The sequence below is a fragment of the Papio anubis genome, chromosome 20 (genome assembly GCF_008728515.1).
Source record: "Papio anubis isolate 15944 chromosome 20, Panubis1.0, whole genome shotgun sequence".
NCBI lineage: Eukaryota > Metazoa > Chordata > Mammalia > Primates > Cercopithecidae > Papio > Papio anubis.
Window position 1 is genome coordinate 3809158 of NC_044995.1, and position 26205 is coordinate 3835362.

General features: G+C 53.7%; 1 protein-coding gene across 1 annotated transcript; it reads right to left on the bottom strand.

Moving 5' to 3' along the window:
* Window positions 1–7348: 7348 nt before the first annotated feature.
* On the bottom strand, window positions 7349–20483 carry BCAM (basal cell adhesion molecule (Lutheran blood group)). Its single transcript, XM_003915692.2, has 15 exons — window positions 20342–20483; window positions 18185–18306; window positions 16820–17048; window positions 16663–16733; window positions 15859–15955; window positions 15585–15767; window positions 14913–15049; window positions 14443–14599; window positions 10262–10377; window positions 10017–10158; window positions 9707–9843; window positions 9409–9553; window positions 9173–9317; window positions 7938–8055; window positions 7349–7844 (listed from the first exon to the last, which is right to left on the bottom strand). Exons 1-15 carry the CDS (start codon window positions 20421–20423, stop codon window positions 7839–7841), a joined length of 1887 nt encoding a protein of 628 aa, XP_003915741.1. The 5' UTR covers window positions 20424–20483; the 3' UTR covers window positions 7349–7838.
* Window positions 20484–26205: the final 5722 nt, after the last annotated feature.

Genomic DNA, 26205 nt, shown 5'->3' on the forward strand with positions numbered 1-26205 from the left:
TATAGGTGCGCACCACCATGCCTGGCTAATTTTTTGTATTTTTAGTAGAAACAGGGTTTCACCATGTTAGCCAGGCTGGTCTCACACTCCTGACCCCAGATGATCTGCCTGCCTCGGCCTCCCAAAGTGCTGGGATTACAGGCATGAGCCACTGCGCCCAGCCTGCTTTATGTTTTAAAAGAGTATCCATTTCGAGAATACACAGTACAAGTATGCATTAGGAGGCTCCTGGAAAAGTACAAAATTATGTTTAAAAGCAATTATAGGCGGGGCATGGTAGCTCATGTCCATAATCCCAGTACTTTGGGAGGCTGAGGCGGGCAGATCACCTGAGGCCAGGAGTTTGAGACCAGCTTTGCCAACTTAGTGAAACCCTGTCTCTACAAAAAGTACAAAAATTAGCTGGTCCTGGTGGCACGCATCTGTAGTACCAGCTACTGGGGAATCTGAGATGGGAGGATCACTTGAGCCCAAGGTCGAGGCTGCAGTGAGTCATGTACTCTAGCCTTGGCAACAGAGCCAGGCTCTGTCTCAAAACAAACAAGCTAACAAACACACAAACATACATGAGAGCAATGGGTCAGCCTGGGCAATAGAGCAAGACTACATCTTAAAAAAAAAAAAAAAAAATGGGCCGGGCGCGGTGGCTCACGCCTGTAATCCCAGCACTTTGGGAGGCCAAGATGGGCAGATCATGAGGTCAGGAGATCAAGATCATCCTGGCTAACACGGTGAAACCCTGTCTCTACCTAAAGTACAAAAAATTAGCCGGGCGTGGTGGCATGCACCTGTAATCCTAGCTATTCAGGAGACTGAGGCAGGGGAATTGCTTGAACCCGGGAGGTGGAGGTTGCAGTGAGCCGAGATCTCAACCACTGCACGCCAGCCTGGCGACAGAGTGAGACTCCATTTCAAAAAACAAAAAAAAGAAAGAATTGACAAGTGAAAATATTGCCTATAAGATAAATGTTAAAGTTATTCTGTATTTTATGGAGCCATACGAACTTGGTTTTTTTTTTTTTTTTTTAATTTTTACCATTTTAGATTTAGGAATTCCACTTTAAAAGGATGAGAAGGATGACTGAAAGGTAATGTTTAAATTTTTAATTGATATGAGTATTGGAGCCATCAAAGATTGCTGTTGAGCATTTGCTTTTATAAGTGCATTGATCCAGGTGAAAGAAGATGTATGTTTTGACTGATGGCCGTGAAACCATTTGTAGAAAGAGCTAGCTGCAGCTCTATGCCCTGTGGCAGGGTAGAGTTAAAAGGTTTATTGAATATGGGAAGCTGGGGGATAAGTGGTCAGGAAAGAGAGCTGTATGCGAGGGGACCCATGGGATGTGCCTTTGGGTTATGTGAGTGGGAGGTAAAGGAAATGGAGGAATCCAGGATAAATTCTAAGTTTTGGGCTCACCCAGTTGGAGGGCAGGGATACCATTTATGCAATAGGAAAGACTGGAGGTCGATTTGGGACATAATAGGTTTGAGGTATCTATGTGGATATCCATCTATCTATCTATCTATCTATCTATCTATCTATCTATCTATCTATCTATCTATCTATCTATCTATCTATCTATCTATCTATCTCTATCTAAAGACAGGGTCTCACTCTGTCACCCAGACTGGAGTGCAGTGGTGCAATCACGGCTCACTGCAGCCTCGAACTCCCGGGCTCAATCAACCCTGCCACCTCAGCCTCCTGAGTAGCTGGTATCACAGGCGTGCACCACCATGCTCAGCTAATTTTTTGTATTTTTAGTAGAGATAGGGTTTCACTATGTTGGCCAGGCTGGTCTGGAACTCCTGGGCTCAAGCAACCCGTCTGCTTTGGTCTCTCAAACTGCTGGGATTACCGGTGTGCACCACCCTGACTGGATGTTTTTGTATTTTTAGTAGAGACAGGGTTTTGCTATGTTGGCCAGGCTGGTCTTGAACTCCTGGACTCAAGTGATTCACGCACCTCGTCCTCCCAAAGTGGTAGGATTACAGGCGTGAGCCACTGCACCTAGCCTGAGATAAAAGCTTTGTAAGATTAGTGGTTAATGGCCGGGCGCGGTGGCTCACGCCTGTAATCCCAGCACTTTGGGAGGCCAAGGCGGGTGGATCACGAGGTCAGGAGATCGAGACCATCCTGGCTAACACGGTGAAACCTCGTCTGTACTAAAAATACAAAAAATTAGCTGGGCGTGGTGGCAGGCACCTGTGGTCCCAGCTACTCGGGAGGCTGAGGCGGCAGAATGGCGTGAACCCGGGAGGCAGAGCTTGCAGTCAGCTGAGATAGCGCCACTGCACTCCAGCCTGGGTGACAGAGCAAGACTCTGTCTCAAAAAAAAAAGAAAGATTAGAGGTTAATATTCCTGGTGTGTAGAGAGATCCTACAAATTAATAAGAAAAGGTAAAAAAAACCAAAGAGAAAAGTAGGCAAGAGTATACCACAGTTCACAAACAAGAAAAGCAAATGGCCAATGAACATACGGAGAAACACCATTTTCACGCTAGAGGTCACAGAAATTCAAATGAAAACAAAATTAATATGCGGTGAATTAATTGTGGTGAATTCGTATAATTGTATATTGTCTTAGCATCCATTCTGAATATAAGTTTAACTTTCTTTTTTTTTTTTTTTTTTTTTTTTTTTTGAGACGGAGTCTCGCGCTGTGTCACCCAGGCTGGAGTGCAGTGGCCCGATCTCGGCTCACTGCAAGCTCCGCCTCCCAGGTTCAGGCCATTCTCCTGCCTCAGCCTCCGAGTAGCTGGGACTACAGGCGCCCGCCACCACGCCCGGCTAGTTTTTTGTATTTTTAGTAGAGACGGGGTTTCACCATGTTAGCCAGGATGGTCTCGATCTCCTGACCTCGTGATCCGCCCGCCTCGGCCTCCCAAAGTGCTGGGATTACAGGCTTGAGCCACCGCGCCCGGCCCAAGTTTAACTTTCTTATGCCAAAATCTGGGCTTAGTTACCCTTGACACAGTTTCCAGCTCTACACCTCCTCCCAGTCCTTCCTCCCTCCCTCCCTACCTCCCTTTCTTCTCTCTCTCTCTCTTTCTTTTTTAGAGACAGGGTCTCATTATGTTGTCCATGCTGCTCTCAAAATCCTGGCCTCAAGCAATCCTCCTGCCTTAGCCTCTCAAAGCCCTCTCACAGGTGTGAGCCATCATGCCCAGCTCTCCTCCCAGTTTCTTACTGGAGTTGATCAAGGTTATCAGCTTTATCTAACTTCCTCCTGGTGACCATCTCTGTATGGGACAGCTAGATAGATGCAAACTACTTGAGCCACGCTACTGATCCCCACACCTCCTATGAATGGATTGTGCAGATATGACAACCTCCGTCACAGCGTGTCTCTATGGAACTTTTGTTCTAAACCCATCAGTTAGAACTCTCCTGGGGAACTCCGTCTCTGCCATGCCCTGGACCCCAATAAAGGCTTTGGGGGATCTCTCTCCACCTGCTGGTTGAGGCTGCGTGTCTCAGGCAGCTGCCCCCTTCCTACTGGTCCAGGGAAGTGTGCTGCTCTTTTCTCTCTGGGATCCATAAGTAATAAACTGCTTCTGTTATATCTTTCCTTCTTCTTTTTATTTTTAAATAGAGGCAGGGTCTCGCTATGTTGCACAGGCTGGTCTTGAACTCCTGAGTTCAACTGATTCTCCTGCCTCGGCCTACCAGAGTGCCAGGATTACAGGTGTGAGCCACCGTGCCCGGCCTCTGCTTCTGTTATTTCTTCTTTTATTTTTTTGAGACAGAGTCTTCGTCTGTCACCCAGGCTGGAGTGCAGTGACGTGATCTTGGCTCACTGCAACTTCCACCTCCTGGGTTCAAGTGTTCTCCTGCCTCAGCCTCCTGAGTAGCTGGAACTACAGGTGCCCACCACCATGCCCGACTAATTTTTATATTTTTAGTAGAGACAGGGTTTCACCATGTTGGCCAGGCTGGCCTCAAACTCCTGGCCTCAAGTGATCCTCCTGCCTTGGCCTCCTGAAGAGCTAGGATTATAGGCGTGATCCACTGCACCCTGCCTCTTTCTGGTATTTCATGTGTTTTGTTGAGTTGCCTCCTTTTGTCTCACTTGACTGACACACCTGAACCTAATCTCTTTCCTGGTCAGGAATAAACTGGACACAGGTCAGATAAGAGCCACAAGGATCTTGGCCAGTATAAACACATTTCCTGTGACAGGCACACCTGTGTACAAGTCAGACACTTAGGCATTGGGCTGCCTGCCAGGATAAACGAAAATCTGCTGAAAAGCACATTGTAAACACTTATGATCTAATCCCCTGGAGCCCAGGCAGGGCAAAGCCAGAGTCTATGGCCATGCTCATGAAAGAGACCTCAACACCAAATTATTGGCCAGGCACGGTGGCTCACACCTGTAATCCCAGCACTTTTGGAGGCTGAGGTGAGTGGATCACCTGAGATCGGGAGTTTAAGACCAGACTAACCAACATGCTGAAACCCCATCTCTACTAAAAATACAAAAATTAGGCCGGGCACAGTGGCTCACGCCTGTAATCCCAGCACTTTGGGATGCCAAGGCAAGCAGATCATTTTGAGCTCAAGAGTTTAAGACCAGCCTGGGCAACATGGCGAAATCCCGTCTCAACAAAAACCACAAAAATTAGCCAGGAGTTGGTGGCTCATGCCTGTAGACCCAGCTACTCGGGAGGCTGAGGCTGGAGAATCACTTGAGACTGGGAAGTGGAGGTTGCGGTGAGCCGAGATCTCGCCACTGAACTCCAGCCTGGGTGACAGAGTGAGACCCTGTCTCAAAAAAAATTAAAAAACAATTTTTTTTTAGGCTAGGTATGGTGGCTCATACCTAACATTTTGTGCAGGAGGACTGTTTGAGGTTAGGAGTTTGAGACCTCGTCTCTACAAAAAATAAAAATAAAAATTTAGCTGGATGTGATGGCACGTACCTGTGATTCTAGCTGCAGAGCAAGTTGAGGCAGGAGGACCACTTGAGCCCAGGAGTTTGAGGTAGTGAGCTATGATTTTGCCACTGCACTCCATCAAAAAAAAAAAAAAAAAAAGAATGACAAAAGAAAAGCCCAATTTTTTGGTGAATCAGTGAGAGAAAGCTGTCATAGTAGCGGTGGGTGAAATCAGAGAGTAAATTATTGCCATGGGAAAACTGTCAGGAGCACTTCCTACCACCACACAGTTGAAAAACAAACAATAACCTTGTGTTTGTTTTAAACGAATTCAATAAACCATGGAATCTGAGCGCCTTAACGTGGCCCATGAGCTCTTCTGCTTGGGGGAGGCTGCTTGGTTACCTACCAGGCAGGAGGCTTCTGTAGCATCCCAACAATTTCCCATGGCGACAGATCCCACTCTGTCCACTTTGTGGCTGAGCCGACTGAGAGCAGAGAGTGGAGTTGCGTGCCTGAGATTTGAGGAGGCAATGTTAGGAGGCCCTGGGTGGTGTGTGAGTGCAGTGCTCCCATCACCCCACATGGCTGTAAGATGACACTGACACACCTCACAGCAGCCTGCCGTGGCCAAAGTGCAATTGATTCCCATGCGATGCACAAGAAAGGCTCAGAGAGGTGAGGTTGCCAGCCAGTCACCCGTGCTGACCTCCCGCTACCCTCCTCTGTGCTTCTAGGCTGCTGCTTGCATTTCCTCTGTCCCTTTCCGACTGCAATGATCTCTCTGAACCCCAGTTCTTCTTTCTCTGTATTTCTCTTAAGAAAAAATTATGTAGAGATGTGGTCTTGCTACATTGCCCAGGCTGGTCTTGAACTGCTGGCCTCAAGTGAACCTCCTGCCTTGGTCACCCAAAGTGCGGGGACCACAGGTGTTTGCCACCATGCCTGGGTAATTTTTTATTTTTTGTAGAGATGGGGTCTCACTATGTTGCCCAGGCTGGTCTTGAGCTGCTGGCCTCAAGTGATCCTCTTGCCTGTGCTGAGGACTGCAGCTGTGTGTCACCATACCTGGCTAATTTTTTATTTTTTTGTAGAGATGGGGTCTTGCTATGTTGCTCAGGCTGGTCTCAAACCCCTGGCCTCAAGAGATCCTCCTGCCTCAGCCTCCCAAAGTGCTGGGACTATAGGTATGAGCCACCGGACCTGGCCCACTACTCTTTTTGTCTCTCTGTCTCCCCAAATCTATTTTTGTCTCTTACTCCGGGACTCTCTCTTGGAGCTTCCCAACCCATCCCTCCTGCCTCCCCCTAAATCTTTCCATCCCTTTCTCACGTCCCTCTTTCTTGGCCTTGTAATGTTTCTGTGTCCTCTCTGCCCCAGGCCCCCTTTTCTCTGGATTCCTCCCAGCTCCCCCCTCTTTCCCAAGGGACTCGTCCCCAGAGGAGGTGGCTCCATCCCTAATTCCATCGACTCTACAGTTGAGAGGGAGTTTTTCCTCGCCCAGCTTCAATTCCCTCTGGGGCTCTGGCAAAACAGACTGGGAACTTTTACTTAAGGGGACAGCACCCCACCTCCAGGCAGGCGATGGTCCTTGGGGACCAAGCCCAGCGCCCTCAGGACCCGGCGTCTTTCCCTCCACCCTCGGCCAGCTAAGTTGCCCTCTGCGTGCTCACCCACTCTCATGCTGTCATTTCTTTATCTCTTCTTTTCACGGAGTGTCTCGCTCTGTTGCCCAGGCTGCAGTGCAGTGGTGCGGTATCAGCTCACTGTAACCTCTGCCCCCTGGGTTCCAGCGATTCTTCTGCCTCAGTTTCCCAAATAGCTGAGATTACAGGCTGGCACCACCATGCCTCGCTAATTTTTTTGTATTTTTAATAGAGACGGGGTTTCACCATGTTGGCCAGGCTGGTCTAAAACTCCTGACCTAAAGTGATCCGTCTACCTTGGTCTCCCAAAGTGCTGGGATTACAGGTGTGAGCCATCAAGCTTGGCCTGTTTTTCTTTTCTTCTTTTTTTAGAGATGAAGTCTCACTTTGTCGCCCAGGCTGGAGTGCAATGGCGTAATCATAGCTCACTGTAGCCTCGTACTCCTGGGCTCAAGGAATCCTCCCACCTTAGCCTTCTGAATAGCTGGGACTATAGGCACACCTGGCTAATTTTTGTATTATTAGTATTGTTATTTGTAGCGATGGGGTCTCGATCTGTTGCCCAGGCTGGTCTTTAACTCTTGGCCTGAAGTCACCCTCCAGTGTCAGCCTCTTAAAGTACTGGGATTACGGACATGAGCCACCACCACTGAGATTACGAGAATGAACCACGGTGCCCAGCCCTGTCTCATTTCTTTCTCCATGACATCAGACTTCTTCCAAGGTCTTGCAAGGGGGTGGACGTGGGGGCAGCTGAGAGGGGGGAATCACCTGCATCGCCCTTCCCTTCCCTACTCCCAGAGGAAGCTCTGGCCACAGGATAGTGTTGATGTGACAAACAGCATTTATTCCAGACTCCAGTGTCCACAGATGATGGGGTCGGGTGGAGGTAGGGTGGGGGCAGGAGCGGGACCAGGGGCAGGGTGGGGGGTGAATCCAGTGTCAGACTCTGCAGCAAGACGTCAGGTGGGGGGACCAGCAAGGGAGGCGGGAGGTAAAAATAGCCCCGGCCAGCCGACCCTCAGAGCCTTGTCCCAGGCCTGGCCCTGGGCTTGGGTCCAGGAGCTATTCTGGGGCCTGGGAGAGTCACATTCCCTGAAGGAAGGCCCCCTCCCACCCACCCCCCTCCCTCTTCTTCCCTCCCGGAGGCAGGCAGCCGCTGTGAGTCCCTGCTTTGCCGGCAGAGGCAGGAAGGGAGGGCTGGGCAGGGAGAGGGAAGAGGGAAGGCGGGGGTGGTTGCGGCGTGAGTAAGGCTGGTTCTCTGATGCCTGCAGCTCCAGGTCCAGGGACAGCCTCTAGGAGGTTCTTGGCTCAGCACTGGGGAGTGGATGGAGAGGTCAGCCTGTGCCCATGAGCGTGCTCCACTGCCCAGCAGGTCCCTCTCACCAGGGTGCCCAGGCCCTCACCCACCTCGTCTCTGAAGCCCCCGCTGCCACCCCTGGCTCCTCCGGAGGCACCTCCCATGAGAAGGCCGGTCTGCTCTGGCCTCTCCGACCCTGAGTGGCTCAGCTCTGGCTCCCCTGGTGGCCTGGGGGGAAGAGGCATCGGGCGGAGGCGTAGTGTTGGAGGTGCACACACCGGCAGGGGGAAGAACTGAGGATGGGGGTGGGTGGGGCTAGGATGCGGCTGGGGATGGAGGCGAAGATGGGGGTGTGCTGGGTGGGGGTGGCATGGGGATAGGGTAGGGGCTGGTAATGGCACTGGGGTTAGGCTTGGGCACGGGGATGCAGAAGCTATTGGGGTTGGAGATGGGAATGGAGCTGGAGTTGGTTTTAGGATCAGTCTGGGATGGTTACGGATTGGAGGTGAGGATGGCCATGTGGTTGGGGCTGGAGACAAGGTTAGATGAGGAGGGGCTTGGGGAGGCTTAGGGGTTGGATTTGGAGTCAGGAATGGGGACAAAGTAGTCGAGAGATAAGGGTTTCTCGATGGATGCTTTTAGGATCGTGAGATCAGAATTAAAGAGAAATGCGCTAAGTAAAAGAAACTGAATCGTATCGTGGTCGACTTTCGGTCACGAGTAAAGCCAAAGAGATAATCCGGTGTGAGCTAGAGATTAAAGGAAGAGATGAGAGATCAAAACAAAATTCGTCGGGAATAATTAAGACTATAAAATAAAATCAGGTCGAGATCCCGAGGCTCAGAATCGGTCGAACAAAAGGCTCATTTCCGAAACAAAGAAAATCCCGAAAGAATGTATAATTACTTTCGAGATCGATTCGGAAAGGCTCTGGGTTGGGTTTGGGGCTGTAGTTGGGGTAAGGATGGGTTGGGGATGGCTGTGGATTAGTCTGGGTTGGGTTTGGGGCTGTAGTTGGGGTAAGGATGGGTTGGGGATGGCTGTGGATTAGTCTGGGTTGGGTTTGGGGCTGTAGTTGGGTGTAAGGATGGGTTGGGGATGGCTGTGGATTAGTCTGGGTTGGGTTTGGGGCTGTAGTTGGGGTAAGGATGGGTTGGGGATGGCTGTGGATTAATCTGGGTTGGGTTGTAGCTGGGGATGAGCATGGATTGGGGATGGAGGTGGATGTGGTGGGATGTAGGGTGGAGAATAAGATGTGGTTGAACTTGGTTATGGGTTGAGCTTGGGGTTGAGGGTAGGGATGGGGTTAAACTATGGTGGTCATTGCAGATAGCAGGCCACTCACGGAGCCCCCTTCTCCCGCCGCCGGCGGCAGCCAGGTCCTCCTTTGCGTCTCATGCAGTAGAAGACAGCAACGACGAGGAGCAGGAGGCCCACGCTGACGGCCACGGCCATGACGGCCACTCCAGCCTGGGAGGTCTGGGGGCTCACTGCAGGGACAGGATGGAGAGAGGCACGGGTCAGGCAATGAGCTCTGTCTGCCCCACGCCCGGCTCCTCTGCCACCACCTCAGTCACTCACCGGTGCCGAAGTGGAAGACGTGGCGCTTGTTCCCGTGGGGGTTGGAGGCTTCACAGGAGATGCCATCGCGGCTCAGGGCACTGGTCACTTTCAGGGTCAGAGAGCTGCTCACCCAACCCTGCCGTCCGGGGATTGGCTCTGCGGGCTGTGGAGGCTCCGATCAGACCCCGGCTGGTGGGGTCAAGGGGTGGGGGTGAGGGCAGAGGTGAAAGACGTCCAGTCTCCCAGGAAGTGAAAAGGAGGATGCAATACTTGGATGAGTGAGAGGGGGCTCAGGGTGGAGAGGAAGGTCCCTTACGCTGCCCCCCAGTTGGCTCCAGCTGAGTTTGGGCTCTGGCTGGCCGCGGGTGGAGCAGATGAGCGTGACTTCATCTCCTTCCCTCCAGCTGCCGTCTGCCTTGGGCTCTATTTCCGCTGCCCTTAGCTCTGGCAAGCCTGTGGGTGGTGGGGATGGGAAGAAAGTGAAGGGAGAGGAGGGAGAGAGAGAAGAGAGGAATCCAGCAGAAGACGGAGCCCCCAGCCAAGGACTCAGGGACTCGTCCTGTTTGTCCAGGTCCCACACCCCACACTGTCCCCATCCAAGCCCACCCCCTCCCTGCCCCCTGAACCTTGGACCAGCAGCGTGAAGTTCTGGGTGCGGCTGAGGACCGGGACTGTGGGCAGGGAGGCCTCACATATGTAGGTGCCATTGGAATCGAAGGTGATAGAACTGAGTGACAGCATGGGGCCATCGCCCAGGGGAGTGGAGTCCTGGGGAGGGCAGAGGAGGAGGAGGACTCTGTGAGACGGCGAGGAGCGAGGGGAGAGAGGAGGGTGCAAGTGTGGGGCCCGAGGGGGCTCCTTTCCCTCTCACCTTGGTCCAGCGTAGGGCGGGGGTGGGCAGGCCGTGCACAGAGCAGTTCACGACTGCACTGCTGTTTAGAGGTAAGGAAAGCACCTTCCCCTCGCTGAGCTCCAGGGGGTCCAGATCTGCAGTGGGGGACAGTCTGTCACTCTTCACAGACCCCCACCCACTCAATTAGGGGCTCTCCAGGGGCCACTGGGGGTGCAAATATGAATGAACAGTTGGAAGCAGAGAACAGCAAGTATTCCTCCTGGCTTACCCCATCTCCATGAAATCTCCATTCTCCCATCCAGGCTCTCCAACCAAAAATCTAGCAGTCTAACCCCAAAATACATGCCCAAGTCAATGACTTTTCTTCAGAGCTGACATCTGAGCCCAAGGTTAACGAATAACCTTAGGTGTGGAAGGTGTCCCTTCTGTGACTTTAGCACCCAAACCTTTTGCTCAAACCCCAACCCTTGGGGTCACCTCCCTGTTACACCCAAACATCTTTTCTGCAAAGTTTTGTTTTGTTCTGTTCTGTTTTTGAATAGAGACAAGGTGTTGCTATGTTGGCCAGGCTGGTCTCAAACTCCTGGCCTCAAGTGATCCTCTGTCTTGACCTCCCAAAGCGCTGGGATCACAGGTGTGAGCCCCTGCTCCTGGCCTCAGCAGGTCTTTATCTGGTCTGCTCTCAGGACGGATCCTCTTGCCTCCTTCCATCTCTGGCCCCAGGTTTGACTGTCCCGACCACCTCTTCACTAGCCTGCTCCTCCCTCTCGTTCATCCTCCACTGAGCAGCCAGAGGGATCTCTTTAAAACACCCACTGGTCAGGCTGGGCGCGGTGGCTCATGCCTGTAATCCCAGCACTTTGGGATGTTGAGATGTGTGCACCACCTGATGTCAGGAGTTCGAGACCAGCCTGGTCAACATGGTGAAACCCCGTCTCTACTAAAAATCAAAGTTAGCTGGACATGGTGGCGTGTGCCTGTAGTCCCAGCTACTGGGGAGGCTGAGGCAGGAGAATTGCTTGAACCCGGGAGGTAGAGGTTGCAGTGAGCCGAGATTGTGCCATTGCACTCCAGCCTGGGTGACAGAGTGAGACTCTGACTCAAAAAAAAAAAAAAAAAAAAAAAAAAAAATCCACTGGTCATCCCTCCCCTCTGCATAAAACTCTGCAGTGGCTCCCCAATACTCTTGGCATCCAGGCCAAACTTTTTGAGGGTACCTAAAAGATGCTGCCTGATCTGGCCCTCACCCACCTCTTGAACCATCTCCCACTCTCCCCCACTCCTCCTGTGCTCCCAGCTACCCTGTTGTCTTGCTGTTTTTCTTGAGCAGACCAAGTTGGGGCCTGCCCCAGGGCCTTTGCACTTGCTCACTCCGTCTGCAGTGTTCTTTTTATAGCTCTCTGCGTTTCTTTTCTTTTTTCTTTTTTTCTTTGAGACAGAATCTTGCTCTGTCACCCAGGCTGGAGTTCAGTGGCACAATCTCAGCTCACTTCAAACTCCACCTCCCAGATTCTCCTGCCTCAGTCTCCTGGGTAGCTGGGATTACAGGCGCCAGCCACCATGCCTGGCTAATTTTTGTATTTTTAGTAGAGATGTGTTTCACCATGTTGGCCAGGCTGGTCTCAAACTCCTGACCTCAGATGATCCACCTGACTCGGCCTCCCAAAGTGCTGGGATTACAGGTGTGAGCCACCGTGCCTGGCCGTTCTCTGCGTTTCTGAGTCCACTCTGGTTTCTCACTCAAATATCTCTTCTCAGAGGCTTCCCTGACCTACCCTATTTTGGACACCCAGATCTTTCCTACAGCATGGAAAGACTTATTCCACCAGCTGCTGAGAAGGATGACAGCTGTCAGCCCGCAGCTGTCAGCCCTCTCTGGGAACTGCCTCAGCTGCTGAGAGCCCCTTGCCTAAGGCCAGCACACCTCTGAGGACTGGTTGATGTAGGGGTTATTAAGGCCCAGCCCCCTCACCCCAACTGGGGACAACTGTGAAGGGCCATCCTGGATTCCAAGTGCCCCGTGGGGCTGACCAAGGGCCCTCTTTCTTTCTTTCTTTTTTTTTTTTTTTGAGACAAGAGTCTCACTGTCGCCCAGGCTGGAGTGCAATGGCATGATCTCGGTTCACTGCAACCTCCGCCTCCTGGGTTCAAGTGATTCTCCTGCCTCAGGCTCCTGAGAAGCTGGGATTACAGGCGCCTGCCACCACACCCGGCTAACTTTTGGTAGAGAGGGGATTTCACCATGTTGGCCAGGCTGGTCTCTAACTCCTGACCTCAGGTGATCCACTCACCTCGGCCTCCCAAGGTGTCGGGATTACAGGCATGAGCCACGGCGCCCGGCCTACTTTTTTGTTTTTATTTTTCCAGAGACGGGGTCTTTTTCTGTCACTCAGGCTGGAGTGCAGTGGCACAATCTTGGCTGACTGCAATCTCAACCTCCCAGACTCAAGCGATCCTCCCACCTGGGCGTCTGAGTAGCTGGGACTACAGGAGTGTGCCGCTATGCCTGGCTCATTTTTAATTTTTTTTTTTTAATACAAATGGGGTCTCCCTCTGTTGCCCAGGCTGGCCTCGAACTCCTGGGCTCAAACAATTCTCCTGCCTCGGCCTCTCAAAGTGCTGGAATTACAGGCATGAACCACTGCACCTAGCCCGAGGCCTTCTTTAGACTTCAGTCCAACTTCTAAATCTTGCTAAATCTTGCTTCCTTTACCTCCCTAGATCCAAGAGGTGTGGATCCCGGGGTACTTCCCATAAACTTCTTGCCTGAAAACATCCAAATCAGAATGTGCTTCCCAGGAAAGCAGACTGCAACACCCGCCACCTAAAATAATCCCCTCTCCCGCTCTCTCTCACTGGTGGTATCACCTGTAGACACACTATTGTTACTGAAAGGGCTCTGTTAGCATTTACCATCTGTCTCCCCTACTGAAGTAACAGCGGTGGCCTGTCTTGTTCACAGACGTGTTCCCAGCATCTGGCGCAGGGTCTACCCCAGGAAGGGATATGCAAGAAGTGCTAAGGGAGAATACAGCCTTTCCCCAGGGTCTGGATAAAAGTGAACTGAAAAGTGTTCTTAGAAGCCTGGGATTCAAGGGATTGGTTAGAAACAGATGGTAGGGGAGGATGGGCAGTGAAGGTGGGAACCAGAGGAGCCTGGGGGGTGATGAGGAGATAGCCTTGACTGGGGAGAAGGATCAGCTAATGGTGAAGCTGGCCAGGTGGGCCTCGAAGGCTATGGTGAGACACCTGGGCTCTCTCCCAAGGGTACTGGGGAGCCATGGCAGATTCTGAGCAGAGGAGGGTCAAGTTTGTGCTACGGAAAGAGCTCTTGACCAGATGCGGTGGCTCACTCCTGTAATCCCAGCACTTTGGGAGAGCAAGGCAGGAGGATCTCATGAGGAGTTCAAGACCAGCCTGGGTAACACAGCAAGCCAGGTCCTGTCTCTGGGGAAAAAAAAAAAAAAAAAATTTAGCCAGGTGTGGTGGAGCACCTGTGGTCTCAGCTACTTGGGAGGCTGAGGCGGGAGAATCACTTGAGCCCAGGAGGTCAAGGCTGTGGTGAGCTGTGATCATGGCACTGCACTTGAGCCTGGATAACAGAGCGAGATCCTATTTCTAAAAAAAAAAATATTAGAAGAAATTAAAAAAGAGAGCTCTCTGGTCTCTCTAGCTGCCTCGTGTAGGACAGATTAGAGGGGATGGAGGCAGGTGCTCGGAGAACCAGGACAAACACCACAGAAATGCAGAGAAAGGCCGGGTGCAGTGGCTCATACCTGTAATCCCAGCACTTTGGGAGGCTGAGGCGGGTGGATCACCTGAGGCCTGGAGTTCAAGACCAGCCTGACCAACATGGTGAAACCCCATCTCTACTAAGTACAAAAAATTAGCTGGGTGTGGTGGCGCATGCCTGTAGTCCCAGCTACTTGGGAGGCTGAATCAGGAGAATTGCTTGAACCCGGGAAGTGGAGGTTGCAGTGAGCCAAGATTGTGCCATTGCACTCCAGCCTAGGCGGCAAAAGCGAGACTCCGTCTGAAAAAACAAAACAAAACAAAACCCCAAAACACAAGAAGTGCAGAGAAAGGGTTGAAGGCAGACTGTTTGGGATGACAGAGCAACTTCAGGGCTGTGGGGAGGAGGGTGCAGAGGCACTGATGCCAGGGCCCCTCCTGCCTGCCCCTTCCCCCAGGGCTCTCACAGGCCACACGCAGCTCCAGCGTCTTGGAGAGCTGCACATCATCTGCTGCGTCGTAATCCTCCACTCTGCAGCCGTAGGTCCCGCTCTGGCCCCTGGTCACTCCCTCCAGGGTCAAGTTCCCCTCGAAATTCGCATTCAGCACTTTCTCCTGCTCATCCTGGGAGACAGGGGACGAGGAACCAGGCTCAGAAGCCACCCTAGTTCAGCAGGCTTATGCTAGGTCAGAAGCCACCAGATTAGTGTCATGCTAAGCCAGAATCAGTGGTCAGGGTTCGTCAAGTCAGGTGGCATGCTAAGTCCTGACTCTCTCAAATCAGGGGTCAGAGGTCCTTTTAGTTCGTGGGCCACCAGATCAGGTGGTGACTAAGCCAGGGGCCTCCCAGGTCCCACATTAGAAGTTATGCAGGTTAGTAGGTCATGGAGGTCAGGGGCTGGGGGGTGGATCCCAGAGGGACCCTTGGGTGGGTCACCTGAAGGCGGAAAAGCGTATACTCCGGGCTGGGGCTGCCGTCCCCTCGGCAGAGCAGCTGGACAGTGTCACCCTCGCGTACCCAGCCTGCTGGAGTGGATGGGCTGCCCAACCAGAACTGCACGTGCTCCGTTGGATCTAAGGGAAGGGCAGGGAGATGGGAATCGTGATCAGGGGAAGGGTCAAGGCTAGAGGACAGACAAGGGGTCAGTCCTGCATCCCAGTAGAGGGCTATGGCGGGTCAAAGGTTAGGGGTCATAGGTTTCAAGCCTCAGGCTCACACTTATTCTGAGGCAAAGTGCCAGAGTTCAGAGGTTGAAATAAACTGTGAGTATAGGTCAAGGGTCAGAGGTCCGTATGGGCGACAGGTCAGTGTGAGACTTGGAGCCAGATGTCATAGGGGGACCTGATTCAGTGTGAGAGAGTGTAAAGCACCATTTAGTCCTAAACTCCACGGGGTCCAGGGTGCTAAGTGGAGGTTGGAGGTCAGAGGTCATGATGGCGCTTGTGTGACCAATTGAGGTCAGAAGTCAGCGGCCAGCACTAGCACATTTTTTTAGCATGAAGTAGGGAGGTGGAGGGTCACAGGGGAGTGTGAGGCCACCAGGTGGAGGGTCAGGCCTTATGAGGTGTGGAGCCTGAGGTCAGAGGTCAAAGGCCAGCACAGACTCACAGTGCAGGGTGAGGTGGAAGGTGGGGCTGTCCAGGCGGCCGTGGCGGCCCTTGGGCAGGCTGTAGTGGGCAGCACAGTGGAAGCTGGCATCTCGGTCATCCTTGCGGAGCCGCAGGTAGAGAGTGCTGGTGAGGGACAGCAGGCCCGAGGCCTCCCGGACTGTGCGGCTGGTCATATAGCCCTCTGAGAGAGATTAGGGGAGGTGGCAGTCAGCCAGGCCCCAGTCCCGCCACCCACCCCAGCCCACATCCCGCCGAGCTCCTGCGCTGCTCACTTGGGTTCATCTCTACGGGCACCTCCAGGCGCTGCCCGTTGCGATACCACGTGATCTTGGGGACCGGGTTCCCATTCCGGCTGTTGCAAGTGGCGATCTGAGGCAGACACAGGTGTGGCCCTGGGTTTGGAGCTGGGACTCTGAAGTCGGGGCTCCTCTCTCAGCAGTTCTTGCCACTCAGACTCAGGAGCCGGGCTCCTAACTCCTGACTCTCCCAGGACCCAGGAGTCTGAATTCCTAGTCCCCGACTCCTCAGACTAAAGAGTTCAGGCCTCCAGCACCATCCTCCAGGGACTAAGGATTCTGGGTCCCCCAGCTCTCTCCTTCCCAGGACACAGGAGTCTTCCCCCTCTGCCCCTCCTTTTTTTTTCCTTTCTTTTTCTTTTCTTTTCTTTTTTTTTTTGAGATGGAGTCTCGCTCTGTGGCCCAGGCTGGAGTGCAGTGGTGTGATCTTAGCTCACTGTAGCCTCTGCCTTCCGGATTCAAGTGATTCTCATGCCTCAGCCTCCTGAGTAGCTGGGATTACAGTTGCACACCACCGTGCCTGGCTAACTTTTGTATCTTTAGTAGAGACAGGGTTTCGTTATGTTGGCCAGGCTGGTCTGGAACTCCTGACCTCAGGTGATCTGCCTGCCTCTGCCTCCCAAAATGCTGGGATGAGAGGCATGAGCCACCTTGCCGGGCCTTGCCCATCATCCTTCATTACCCAGGGGTCCCCAGCCCCTCCTCCCTCAGACCCAGGAGTCCAGGGCCCTGTTTTCTCCTCCTCCAGGACCCTGGGACCAAGGTCCACCCGAGAGGTACCTCCTGGGCAGAGTCCTCCATCACAGATAGTGTCCCTTTGTTGGGGGAGACCTCAGTGGCCTCTGGCTTTGCTGTGAAAAAGATGTTCACGTCAGAAGCCCCTGCCCTGTGCCCCTCCCTGCCTGCCTCCCTTCGGGGGATGTCTGTGGACACTTACCAAACACGTTGAGCCGTGCAGTGGCCTCAGCAGTGCCTGCCGCCCCTGCCCTCACCACGCACACGTAGTCTCGCTCGTCGCCCACCTGGGCTTCAGCCAGTACCAGGCTCCCCTGGGAGTCCAGCTGGTATGGGGGACTGCGGCCCCGGGTGTCGTGCATTGTGACCTGGAGCTCAGAGCCCTGCATCTCGGCGGAGGCCAGGCGGGGGCGAGCTCCCGAGCGGTCGGTCTGCGGGCACACGGGAGTGTCTCAGCTCCTGGTGTCCCAGCGCTCCTCAGTCTCTCTCTCTCTCTCTCTCTGGGCCCTTTCTCTCTGCAGCTCCTGGCTCTGCCTCTTTTCCTCTTGTTATGGGTTTCCCTGGTCCCTCTGTCCCTCTGTCCCTCTCCACCTTCTGCCCCTATTCCCTATCAGTTCTTGATTTTTCCTGTCTCCTTTTCTCCATCTCATTCCAGTCCCATCCCTCTTCCTCCCCATCTCTCCCTCTCCGCTTGTCTCTCAAGCAGAGAGAGACAAGTCACCAGGCTGGAGTGCAGTGGCGCGATCTCGGTTCACTGCAACCTCCGCCTCCCAGGTTCAAGCGATTCTCCTGCCTCAGCCTCCCGAGTAGCTGGGACTACAGGCACGCACCACCACGCCCGGCTAATTTTTGTATTTTTAGTAGAGACAGGGTTTCACCATGTTAGTCAGGACGGTCTTGATCTCTTGACCTTGTGATCCACCCACCAAGGCCTCCCAAAGTGTTGGGATTACAGGTGTGAGCCACTGCGCCTAGCCTTCTCTCCTCGTTAGTCCTCCCTGACCCCTCGAGTCTCCTGCTTTCTTTTTTTCTTTTTCTTTTTGAGATGGAGTTTCGCTCTTTTTCCCCAGGGTGGAGTGCAGTGGCACGATCTTGGCTCACTGCAACCTCCGCCTCCCAAGTTCAAGCGATTCTCCTATCTCAGCCTCCTGGGTAGCTGGGACTACCGTATTTTTTATTGTATTTTTGTAGAGACGGGGTTTCGCCATGTTGGCCAAGCTGGTCTCGAACTCCTGACCTCAGGTGATCCACCCGCCTGGGCCTCCTAAAGTGCTGGGATTACGGGCATGAGCCACCGCACCCAGCCTCTCCTGCTTTCTTGGTGTCTGTCTCTGTTCTCTCTCTCAAGAGCCCACAGTCCAGAGCAGGTCAACGTCATTCTAGACTCAGCTGTGCCCAGACATGGGGCACCTTGCAAATCCCTTCTCCTCAGTGGGACTCAGTGACCCCATCTGTAACAAGGGGTGTGGCTTGGTGGATCTCTACAGACCTTAGGCACTGATGAGAGAATGAACCTTTGCTGCCCTGCTGTGCCCTGACTCCAGGCCCCCCAGCCCCAAGCACTCACAAGGAACCATTCCAGCACATAATGGTCATGGGCTCCCGTAGGGGTGCAGTTCAGAATGACAGACTTTCCTCGCATCACCTCCACCAGCGGTGGCACAGACAAGCGCACCTCTGCCTGGGCATCTGCAAGAGGGCATCTGAGCTGTTGTCCACCACACCAACAGGAAGAGCCCTCCAGACAGGGTTCTGTCTCCCCCAGGACCCAAGCGTTCAGGTCCCAGCCCCTCCTCCCTCAGACCCAGGAGTCCAGGTTCCAGCTCCTCCTTCCTCAGATCCAGGAGTCTGGGCCCCTGTCCCCTCCTCCCTCAGACCCAGGAGTCCAGTCCCCCAGCTCCTCCTCCCTCAGATCCAGAAGTCCAGGCCCCCAGCCCCTCTTCCCTCAGACCCTGGAGTCCAGGTTCCCAGCCCCTTCTCCCTCAGACCCCGGAGTCCAGGCCCCCAGCCCCTCCTCCCTCAGACCCAGGAGTCCAGGCCCCCAGCCCCTCCTCCCTGAGATCCTTTCGCCCTCCATCCCTTCTCCCTGCATCTCTGGGTCTCAAATCCAACCCTCCCTGCACTTGCAGAGCTCAGGGCTCCTCCTCTGGGCTGCACAGGGCCCTGGGGTAATACTGCACCGGCCCTTGCTTCTCCCAACAGAGCACATGCCACCCCCCAGGGCAGGGCCAGGCCTGGCTCAGTCATTTGCCTCCAGCACCCTGGGCAGGGCCACCTCCATGATGATGGATAAATGTCTCTCTCCATCCCTGTCTCCACCTCTGCGTGTGTCTCTCCTCTTGGGTCTTCATCTCTGTCCCTGTCTCTGCCTCTCTCTCTGCACCTGCACCGTTCAGTCCCTGGGTCTCTTCCTCTTTCCCATGAGTGAGGGGCTGGGGTGTGGGCTGCGGCTGGGCCCGGAGCTTAGGCGGGATAGGTGTGTGGGGGTGGTGAGGGGGGACAGGGCTGGGCAGGTTTCAGGAATGTGGGAGGGACAGGCTGGCTGAGACCTGCCCGGCCTGGAGCCAGAGCCCCCAACCGCCTCTTGGCCCCCCTCTCCGTTTGATACAACAGCAAACGGGATATAAGGTGAGTCATCGCGCAACAGGATAAGGTTGAGGCCCAGGATCTTGGGAAGCTGAGTGCCTGGACTCCTGGGATCAGAGGGAAGAGGAGGCTGGGGCCTGGGTGGAGTAGTTCTTGTAGAAAAACCACCACCCTCCCTCACCCTCTGGTCTGGCATCCTGGCATCAGCTCTCAGTGCTTCTTAGATACTCCCTTCCCTTCTCCGCTCAATCTGGCCCAGCCCCACCCCTGGGGACCCACTACTGACCATGAGTGTGCCAGGGGCCTGGATTCCCAGGCACTCACCTCTGGCCCCAGCTTGTCCCCAGGGAGGGGTAATGGGGGCCAGGCTGGTGCCTAAGGCTGGGTCTGAGCTGCAGACAGCAAGTGGAGGCAGAGAGGTCCTCTCTCTTCCCCAATCTCTCTCATCTCTCTGTCCCTCTGTCCCCAGCCCCCCACCCAGGGCCTCCTCTCCTTCTATCGCCATGCCCATGCAGGTGCGTAAATGTAGCTGAGGCCCCAGGAAGAGGGCCTGTCACTTGGAAACACTTTGTTCCACTGTCACTGCCCAGGGCTGGTGCTCCAGCCCTTTCCTGAGGGAGGCAGGTTCTTTATACTGGACTCTGGAAACTCCTAAATATGTACGGATCGCTGGTGTGGGGAAACATGGTCCTCGCTTCTCTAAGGGGTCCCTGGACCTCTTAAAACTTGAGAACCTTTGAGGGAGGAAGCCCTGGGGTTTTGATCCTCTGTGCCCTGGGGGAAGCCATTCTAGCCCCTGGAGGCCTGGACTCCTGGGTCTGAGGAAAGAGGGCTGGGGGCCCAAATTCCAGGGTCTGAGGAAGGAGGCAGGTGGGACGCAGATTCCAGGGTGCTGAGTGGAAAGGGGGCTGACTTCTCTAGTTGTCTCTGATCCACCGCCTGGGTATCCCCAGCTCTCTTGCCTGGCTGTCCCCAGATCTCTCACTGGAAGGTGTACCTTCCAACACTCCCATATTCCTCCTTCTTGGGGTCCCCACATTTTGCTTCCTGGGGTCAGGGTAAAGCCCTTTCTCTTTGCTTTCCCGGGGTCCCCAGGGGCCTCCCCCGAGTCCCACCTTGCCCTCAGCCCGAGCCATACCTCGGTGCGCAGCCAGCAGGACTGCGAGCAACAGCAGCCGCGGGGCCCCGCGCGTCCGGGCCGGTGCGTCCGGGGGCTCCATGTTCACGGCGGCGGCGGCGACTGAGCCCCGGCTGCAGCTCGGCCGCAGCGGGGCTGGGAGCTAGAGGCCCCGCCCCCGGCAGCCCCGCCCCGCCCCGCCCTCCAGGCCCCCCTCGTCCCCACCAAGCCCGGGCGCGGGGCCAGGACCTCCCACTGCCCGGAGGGGACCTCCCAGTGCACGGGGCCAGGCTCGGGGCTCCTCCGCCCCCAAGCCCAGGACTGTCCAGGCTTACTGACCAGCGCCCGCAGCGGGGAGGCCTGATGGACCAGTGTAGCCGGTGACCCGAGCTGGGATCTCACCAGGCAATCGCGGACCCTCTCCCCGTTATTCTGACCAGGGGCCCTGGGGACTCGTCCCCACTGTGACCAGCAGCCTAGGCTGGCATTGTCGATTTTAACCAGCCGACCCCACTGCAACCGGTGGCCTGCGATGGCCTCTCCCAGTGTAACTAATGGCCCCAAGTGTGCCGTCTGAGTGGCCTGCACTGGCCTCTCCCAGTCCAACCAGTGACCCCCGCAGCCTGACCAGTGGCCCCCAGCAGCTGTTCCCAGGATGCCCGGAGACGTTTTCCCCTGTGGTCAGTGCTCTGGGCTGCTTTCCTCGTCTGACCAGTAGCCTGGAATCAACCAGTTTAATCTTTTATCTTCAATGGTCTTCAAATCCAGTTCCTCCTAGACCGCTTCGATAATGGGGCTGGGGGTGGGGTACGGGGTGCCCTCTCGCTTGCTTACCCGTGGAAGGCCCTCCCACTCTTCCCCCTGTCCAGGGAATCCCAGGAATGCCACCCTCCCTTCCTCCTTCCCGCTCTCTCCTTCATTCCCTCCCAACCTTGTGGGGAGGGGAGGAGTCAGGCTGGCCAGAGCAGGTGAGGAGGGCAGGGGAAGAAGCCAGGGCACCTGCGGGAAGGCGGAGGAGTCCAGCCACTGCTAGGAAGGGTGGGTCCCAGGTCCGACCGCCCAAGGCCCCTATAGGCCAGGTCAGACTGGGACAAAACCCCCCACTAGATGTCACTAGTTGCTCGGGACAGTGGTCAGAACGTGGGAGGGGGGGGGGTCACTGGCCACACTGGGAGAGGTTCCCCAGGCTTCTCATTAGCCTGGGGGTTGGGGTAGCCCTGGATCTGGGCTTTGCCTGCTCCGATACACAGAGAAGGCTTGGATTACAGGTCAGCCTGGGAGTTATTAGACTGGTCAAGGTTACTTTATGTATTGGTCACACAGGAGAGCAACGTGTTTCTTTTTTGTTTTGTTTTTTTGTTTTTTTTTTGAGAGGGTCTCGCTCTGTCACCCAGGCTGGAGTGCAGTGGCGCAATCATAGCTCACTGAAACCTCGACCGCCTTGGCTCAAGTGATCCTTCCACTTCAGCCTCCCAAGTAGCTGGGACTACAGGCTTGTGCTATGATGTCCAGCTAATTTTTGTATTTTTTTTTTTTTTTTTTTTGGTAATAGAAACAGGGTATTACTATGTTGCCAAGGCTGGTCTCCAACTCTTGGGCTCAAGTGATCCTCCCGCCTTCTAAAGTGCTGGGATTACAGGCATGAGCCACTGCGTCCATCCTAGGGAGCAACTGTTACATCGGAAAAGATTACCTTTAGGATTACCTGTACCATCCCCTCCTCCAGGAAGTCCCCTCTGCCTTCCCTGGCTGGGTCAGATTCCCCCTCTGGGCTCCCCAACCTCAGCCCTGCATGCTCTGAGGGTCCCTGGCTGGGGACTGTGAGCCTGTGAGTGCAGGGCAGGACCAGGGATGTCTTGATCACTGTGGTGAGCTAAGGGCCCCTCCCCTGGGTACCCCACCCAGCACAAGACCAGACACAGTGCAGGTGCTCAGGGAAGGTTTGCAAGGCACACAAGCTCACGTGCAGATTCCACCCACACCGGAGCATCCCAGGATACACAATACAAACTCACTCATGGGGAATGCGGCAGCACTCCAAGACAGTCCCGGCTGCTGTCAAGCTCACACACTGTGAGCACCGACACACACTCCTTAGCTCTTCTGTCCCTGGCCTGTGCACCTTCTGCTTGGGCAGGACCCTGGTACATGCCCTCTCAGCAGCCATCCACCTCTTCCACCTCCCTCAAGAACCCAGACAGCTGAGGTTGGGCACAGTGGCTCACGCCTGTAATCCCAGTACTTTGGGAGGCCGAGGTGGGTGGATCACCTGAGGTCAGGAGTTCGAGACCAGCCTGACCAACGTGGTGAAACTGCATCTCTACTAAAAATACAAAATTAGCCAGGCATGATGGCGTGCGCCTGTAATCTCAGCTACTCGGGAGGTTGAGGCAGGAGAATGACTCGAATCCGGGAGGTGGAGGTTGCAGTGAGCTGATCTCTTGCCACTGCACTCCAGCCTGGGCAACAAGAGTGAAATTCTGTCTCAAAAAAAAAAAAAAAAAAAAAAAAGAAAGAAAAAACCTAACCATCTGAGGTTCTAAGTGAGGGAGGAGAACTCTATGGCACGTGTATGAAGGAGAAAAGTCAGAAACACCAAAACAGCAGCCATGGCTCCTTGGAGACTTGCAGAAACTAGTCTTGTACCATCATCTGCCTTTGTCACCTGTAATTTATTCTCACAAAACAGCCTGAGGGATTCCTTTTAAATATGAGTCAACTCATGTCACTCTTCTGCCCCAGGGTTGTCCCATGACTTCTGCCTCACTTAGGGTAAAAGCTGAGGTCCAGGTCAGCCGCAGGGACTCATGTCTGTAATCCCAGCAATTTGGGAGCCTGAGGCGGGAGGACTGCTTGAGCCCGGGAGTTTGAGACCAGCTTGGGCAACATAGCGAAACCCGGTCTCTACAAAAAATACAAAAATGGCCGGGCATGGTGGCTCACGCCTATAATCCCAGCACTCTGGGAGGCCGAGGTGGGTGGATCACCTGAGGTCAGGAGTTCGAGATCAGCCTGGCCAACATGGTGAAACCCCCTCTCTACTTAAAATACAAAAATTAACCAGCCGTTGTGGCAGGTGCCTGTAATCCCAGTTACTCGGGAGGTTGAGGCAGGAGAATTGCTTGAACCCAGGAGGCGGAGGTTGCAGTGAGCCGAGATTGCGCCATTGTACTCCAGCCTGGGGGACAAGAGCGAGACTTTGTCTTAAAAAAAAGCAACAACAACAAAAAATTAACTGGGCGTGGTGGTGCATGCCTGTAGTCCCAGCTAAACGGGACGCTGAGGTGTGAGGATTGCTTGAGCCAGGGGGGGTCAGAGCTGCAGTGAGCCGTGATTGTGCCACTGCACTCCAGTTTAGGTGACAGAGTGAGACCCTGTCTCAAATAAAATAAAAATAAAAATAAAATAAAATAAAATAAGATATAATGGCAACTCCTTTTATATCAGCCATTCCTTATTTCTCTTATCTTACATTTTCCTTGGTAGCATTTATTGCTGTCAGATAAATTATAGTTAGTTATTTGTTATTGTTAATCTTGTCCAGAATTTAAAGTGCAAGAGAACAGTAACTTTCTTTTGTTCACCACTGTTATCTCCAGTGTCTAGAACAGTGCTTGGCATGAAGAGGAGATGAGTAAATATTTGTGGACTGAATTAAATAAAGTTCTAAGGCTGGGCATGGTGGCTCATGCCTGTAATCCCAGCATTTTGGGGGGCCGAGATGGGCGGATCGCGAGATCAGGAGTTTGAGACCAGCCTGGCTAACATGGTGAAACCTCGTCTCTACTAAAAATACAAAAATTAGCCAGACATGGTGGCGCGCGCCTATAATCCCAGCTACTCAGGAGGCTGAGGCAGGAGATTTGCTTGAACCTAGGAGGTGGAGGTTGCAGTGTGCTTAGATTGCGCTACTGTACCCCAGCCTGGGTGACAGAGCGAGACTAGGTCTCAAAAAAAACCCAAAAATGCCAGGCGCGGTGGCTCACGCCTGTAATCCCAGCACTTTGGGAGGCGAGGCGGGTGGATCACGAGGTCAGGAGATCAAGACCATCCTGGCTAACATGGTGAAATCCCGTCTCTATAAAAATACAAAAAATTAGCCCGGCGTGGTGGCGGGCACCTGTAGTCCCAGCTACTCGGGAGGCTGAGGCAGGAGAATGGCGTGAACCCAGGCCACTGCACTCCAGCCTGGGCGACGAGCGAGACTCTGTCTCAAAAAAAAAAAAAAAAGAAACAAAAGAAAAAAAAGTTCTAATTCCATCCATGCTGTCGCAGGTGTATATCCTCATATATTTTAAGTAACAAGGCTTATGTTTTCTGAAACTCTGAGCTTAAGCAATCCTCCTGCCTCGGCCTCCCAGGGTGCTGGGATTACAGGTGTGGGCCACCACGGTTGGCCAGACTTACCTTTTCATTGTTTTTGAGACGGAGTTTCACTCTTGTTGCCCAGGCTGGAGTGCAATGGCACGATCTTGGCTCACGGCAACCTCCACCTCCCAGGTTCAAGCGATTCTCCTGCCTCAGCCTCCCAAGTAGCTGGGATTACAAGCATACACCACCACGCCTGGCTAATTTTGTATTTTTAGTACAGACAGGGTTCCGCCATGTTGGCCAGGCTGGTTTCGAACCCCTTACCTCAGATGATCCACCAGTCTCAGCCTCCCAAAATGTTGGGATTACAGGCGGGAGCCACAGTGCCCGGCTTGCGTGTGATTACTAACCTTAAAACTAGCTCACAGCTTGTGGAATGTGGGGAGAATGACACATTTGGAGGGGAATGGTTCTTCCCTGATTCCAGTCTCAGATCTGGAAAATGGAACTATTGAAATTTTTTGTCTTGGGTGGCAGCGTGAATGCGTTTTTGATTGTACAACGAGAGATGGTTGTGCAGGGAGAGTTTCGATAAGAACTTCTGCAAAGGGTCTATTGATATTGAACATTCAAAGCCAGGTAAAGTGGCTCATACCTGCAATCCCAGCACTTTGGGAGGCTGAGGCAGGCGGATTGCTTGAACCTAGGAATTTGGGACCAGCCTGGGCAACCTGGTGAAACCCTGTCTCCACAGAAAATACATATTAACAGGGTGTGGATGTGTGTGCCTGTAGTCCCAGCTACTTGGGAGGCTGAGGTGGGATGATCGCTTGAATTGGGGAGGTCAAGGCTGCAATGAACCAAGATCGTGCTACTGCACTCCAGCCTGGGTGAAAGAGTGAGACCTTGTCTCAAAAACAAAACACAACAACAACAACAAAAAAACCCCAAAGGAGCAGGCTATAGTAGATATTTTTGGGGAAGGATTACCTAGCATGTGCAGTCCCTTCCCACATTTAAGGAAATTCCTACTGTCTGAAAGCCTACTGTCTGTTGAAGCCAACAAGAATGGATGTTTGCTTTCCTGCATCTGTTGGAGCTAAGGTGACTTAAGCTTGGCAAATCCTTCCACACTTGGCAAATCCTTCCACACTTTTGAATATCAGGAATTGGCCATCTCTTCCAGCCACACATGGCAGCTGGGACAGATTCTATTTTCCAAAGACGGCTACAACACTCTCTTTCTTTTTTCTTTTTGAGACAGGGTCTTGCTCTGTCACCCAGGTTGGAGTGCAATGGCATGATCATGGCTCACTGCAGCTTCGTCCTCCAGGGCTCAAGTGATCCTCTCACCTCAGCCTCCTGGGTAGCTGTGAGTACAGGTGTGCGCCACCACTCCTAGTTAATTTTTTTTTTCTTTTTTTTTTTTTTTTTTTTTGAGACGGAGTCTGGCTCTGTCGCCCAGGCTGGAGTGCAGTGGCTGGATCTCGGCTCACTGCAAGCTCTGCCTCCCGGGTTCACGCCATTCTCCTGCCTCAGCCTCCCGAGTAGCTGGGACTACAGGCGCCCGCCAC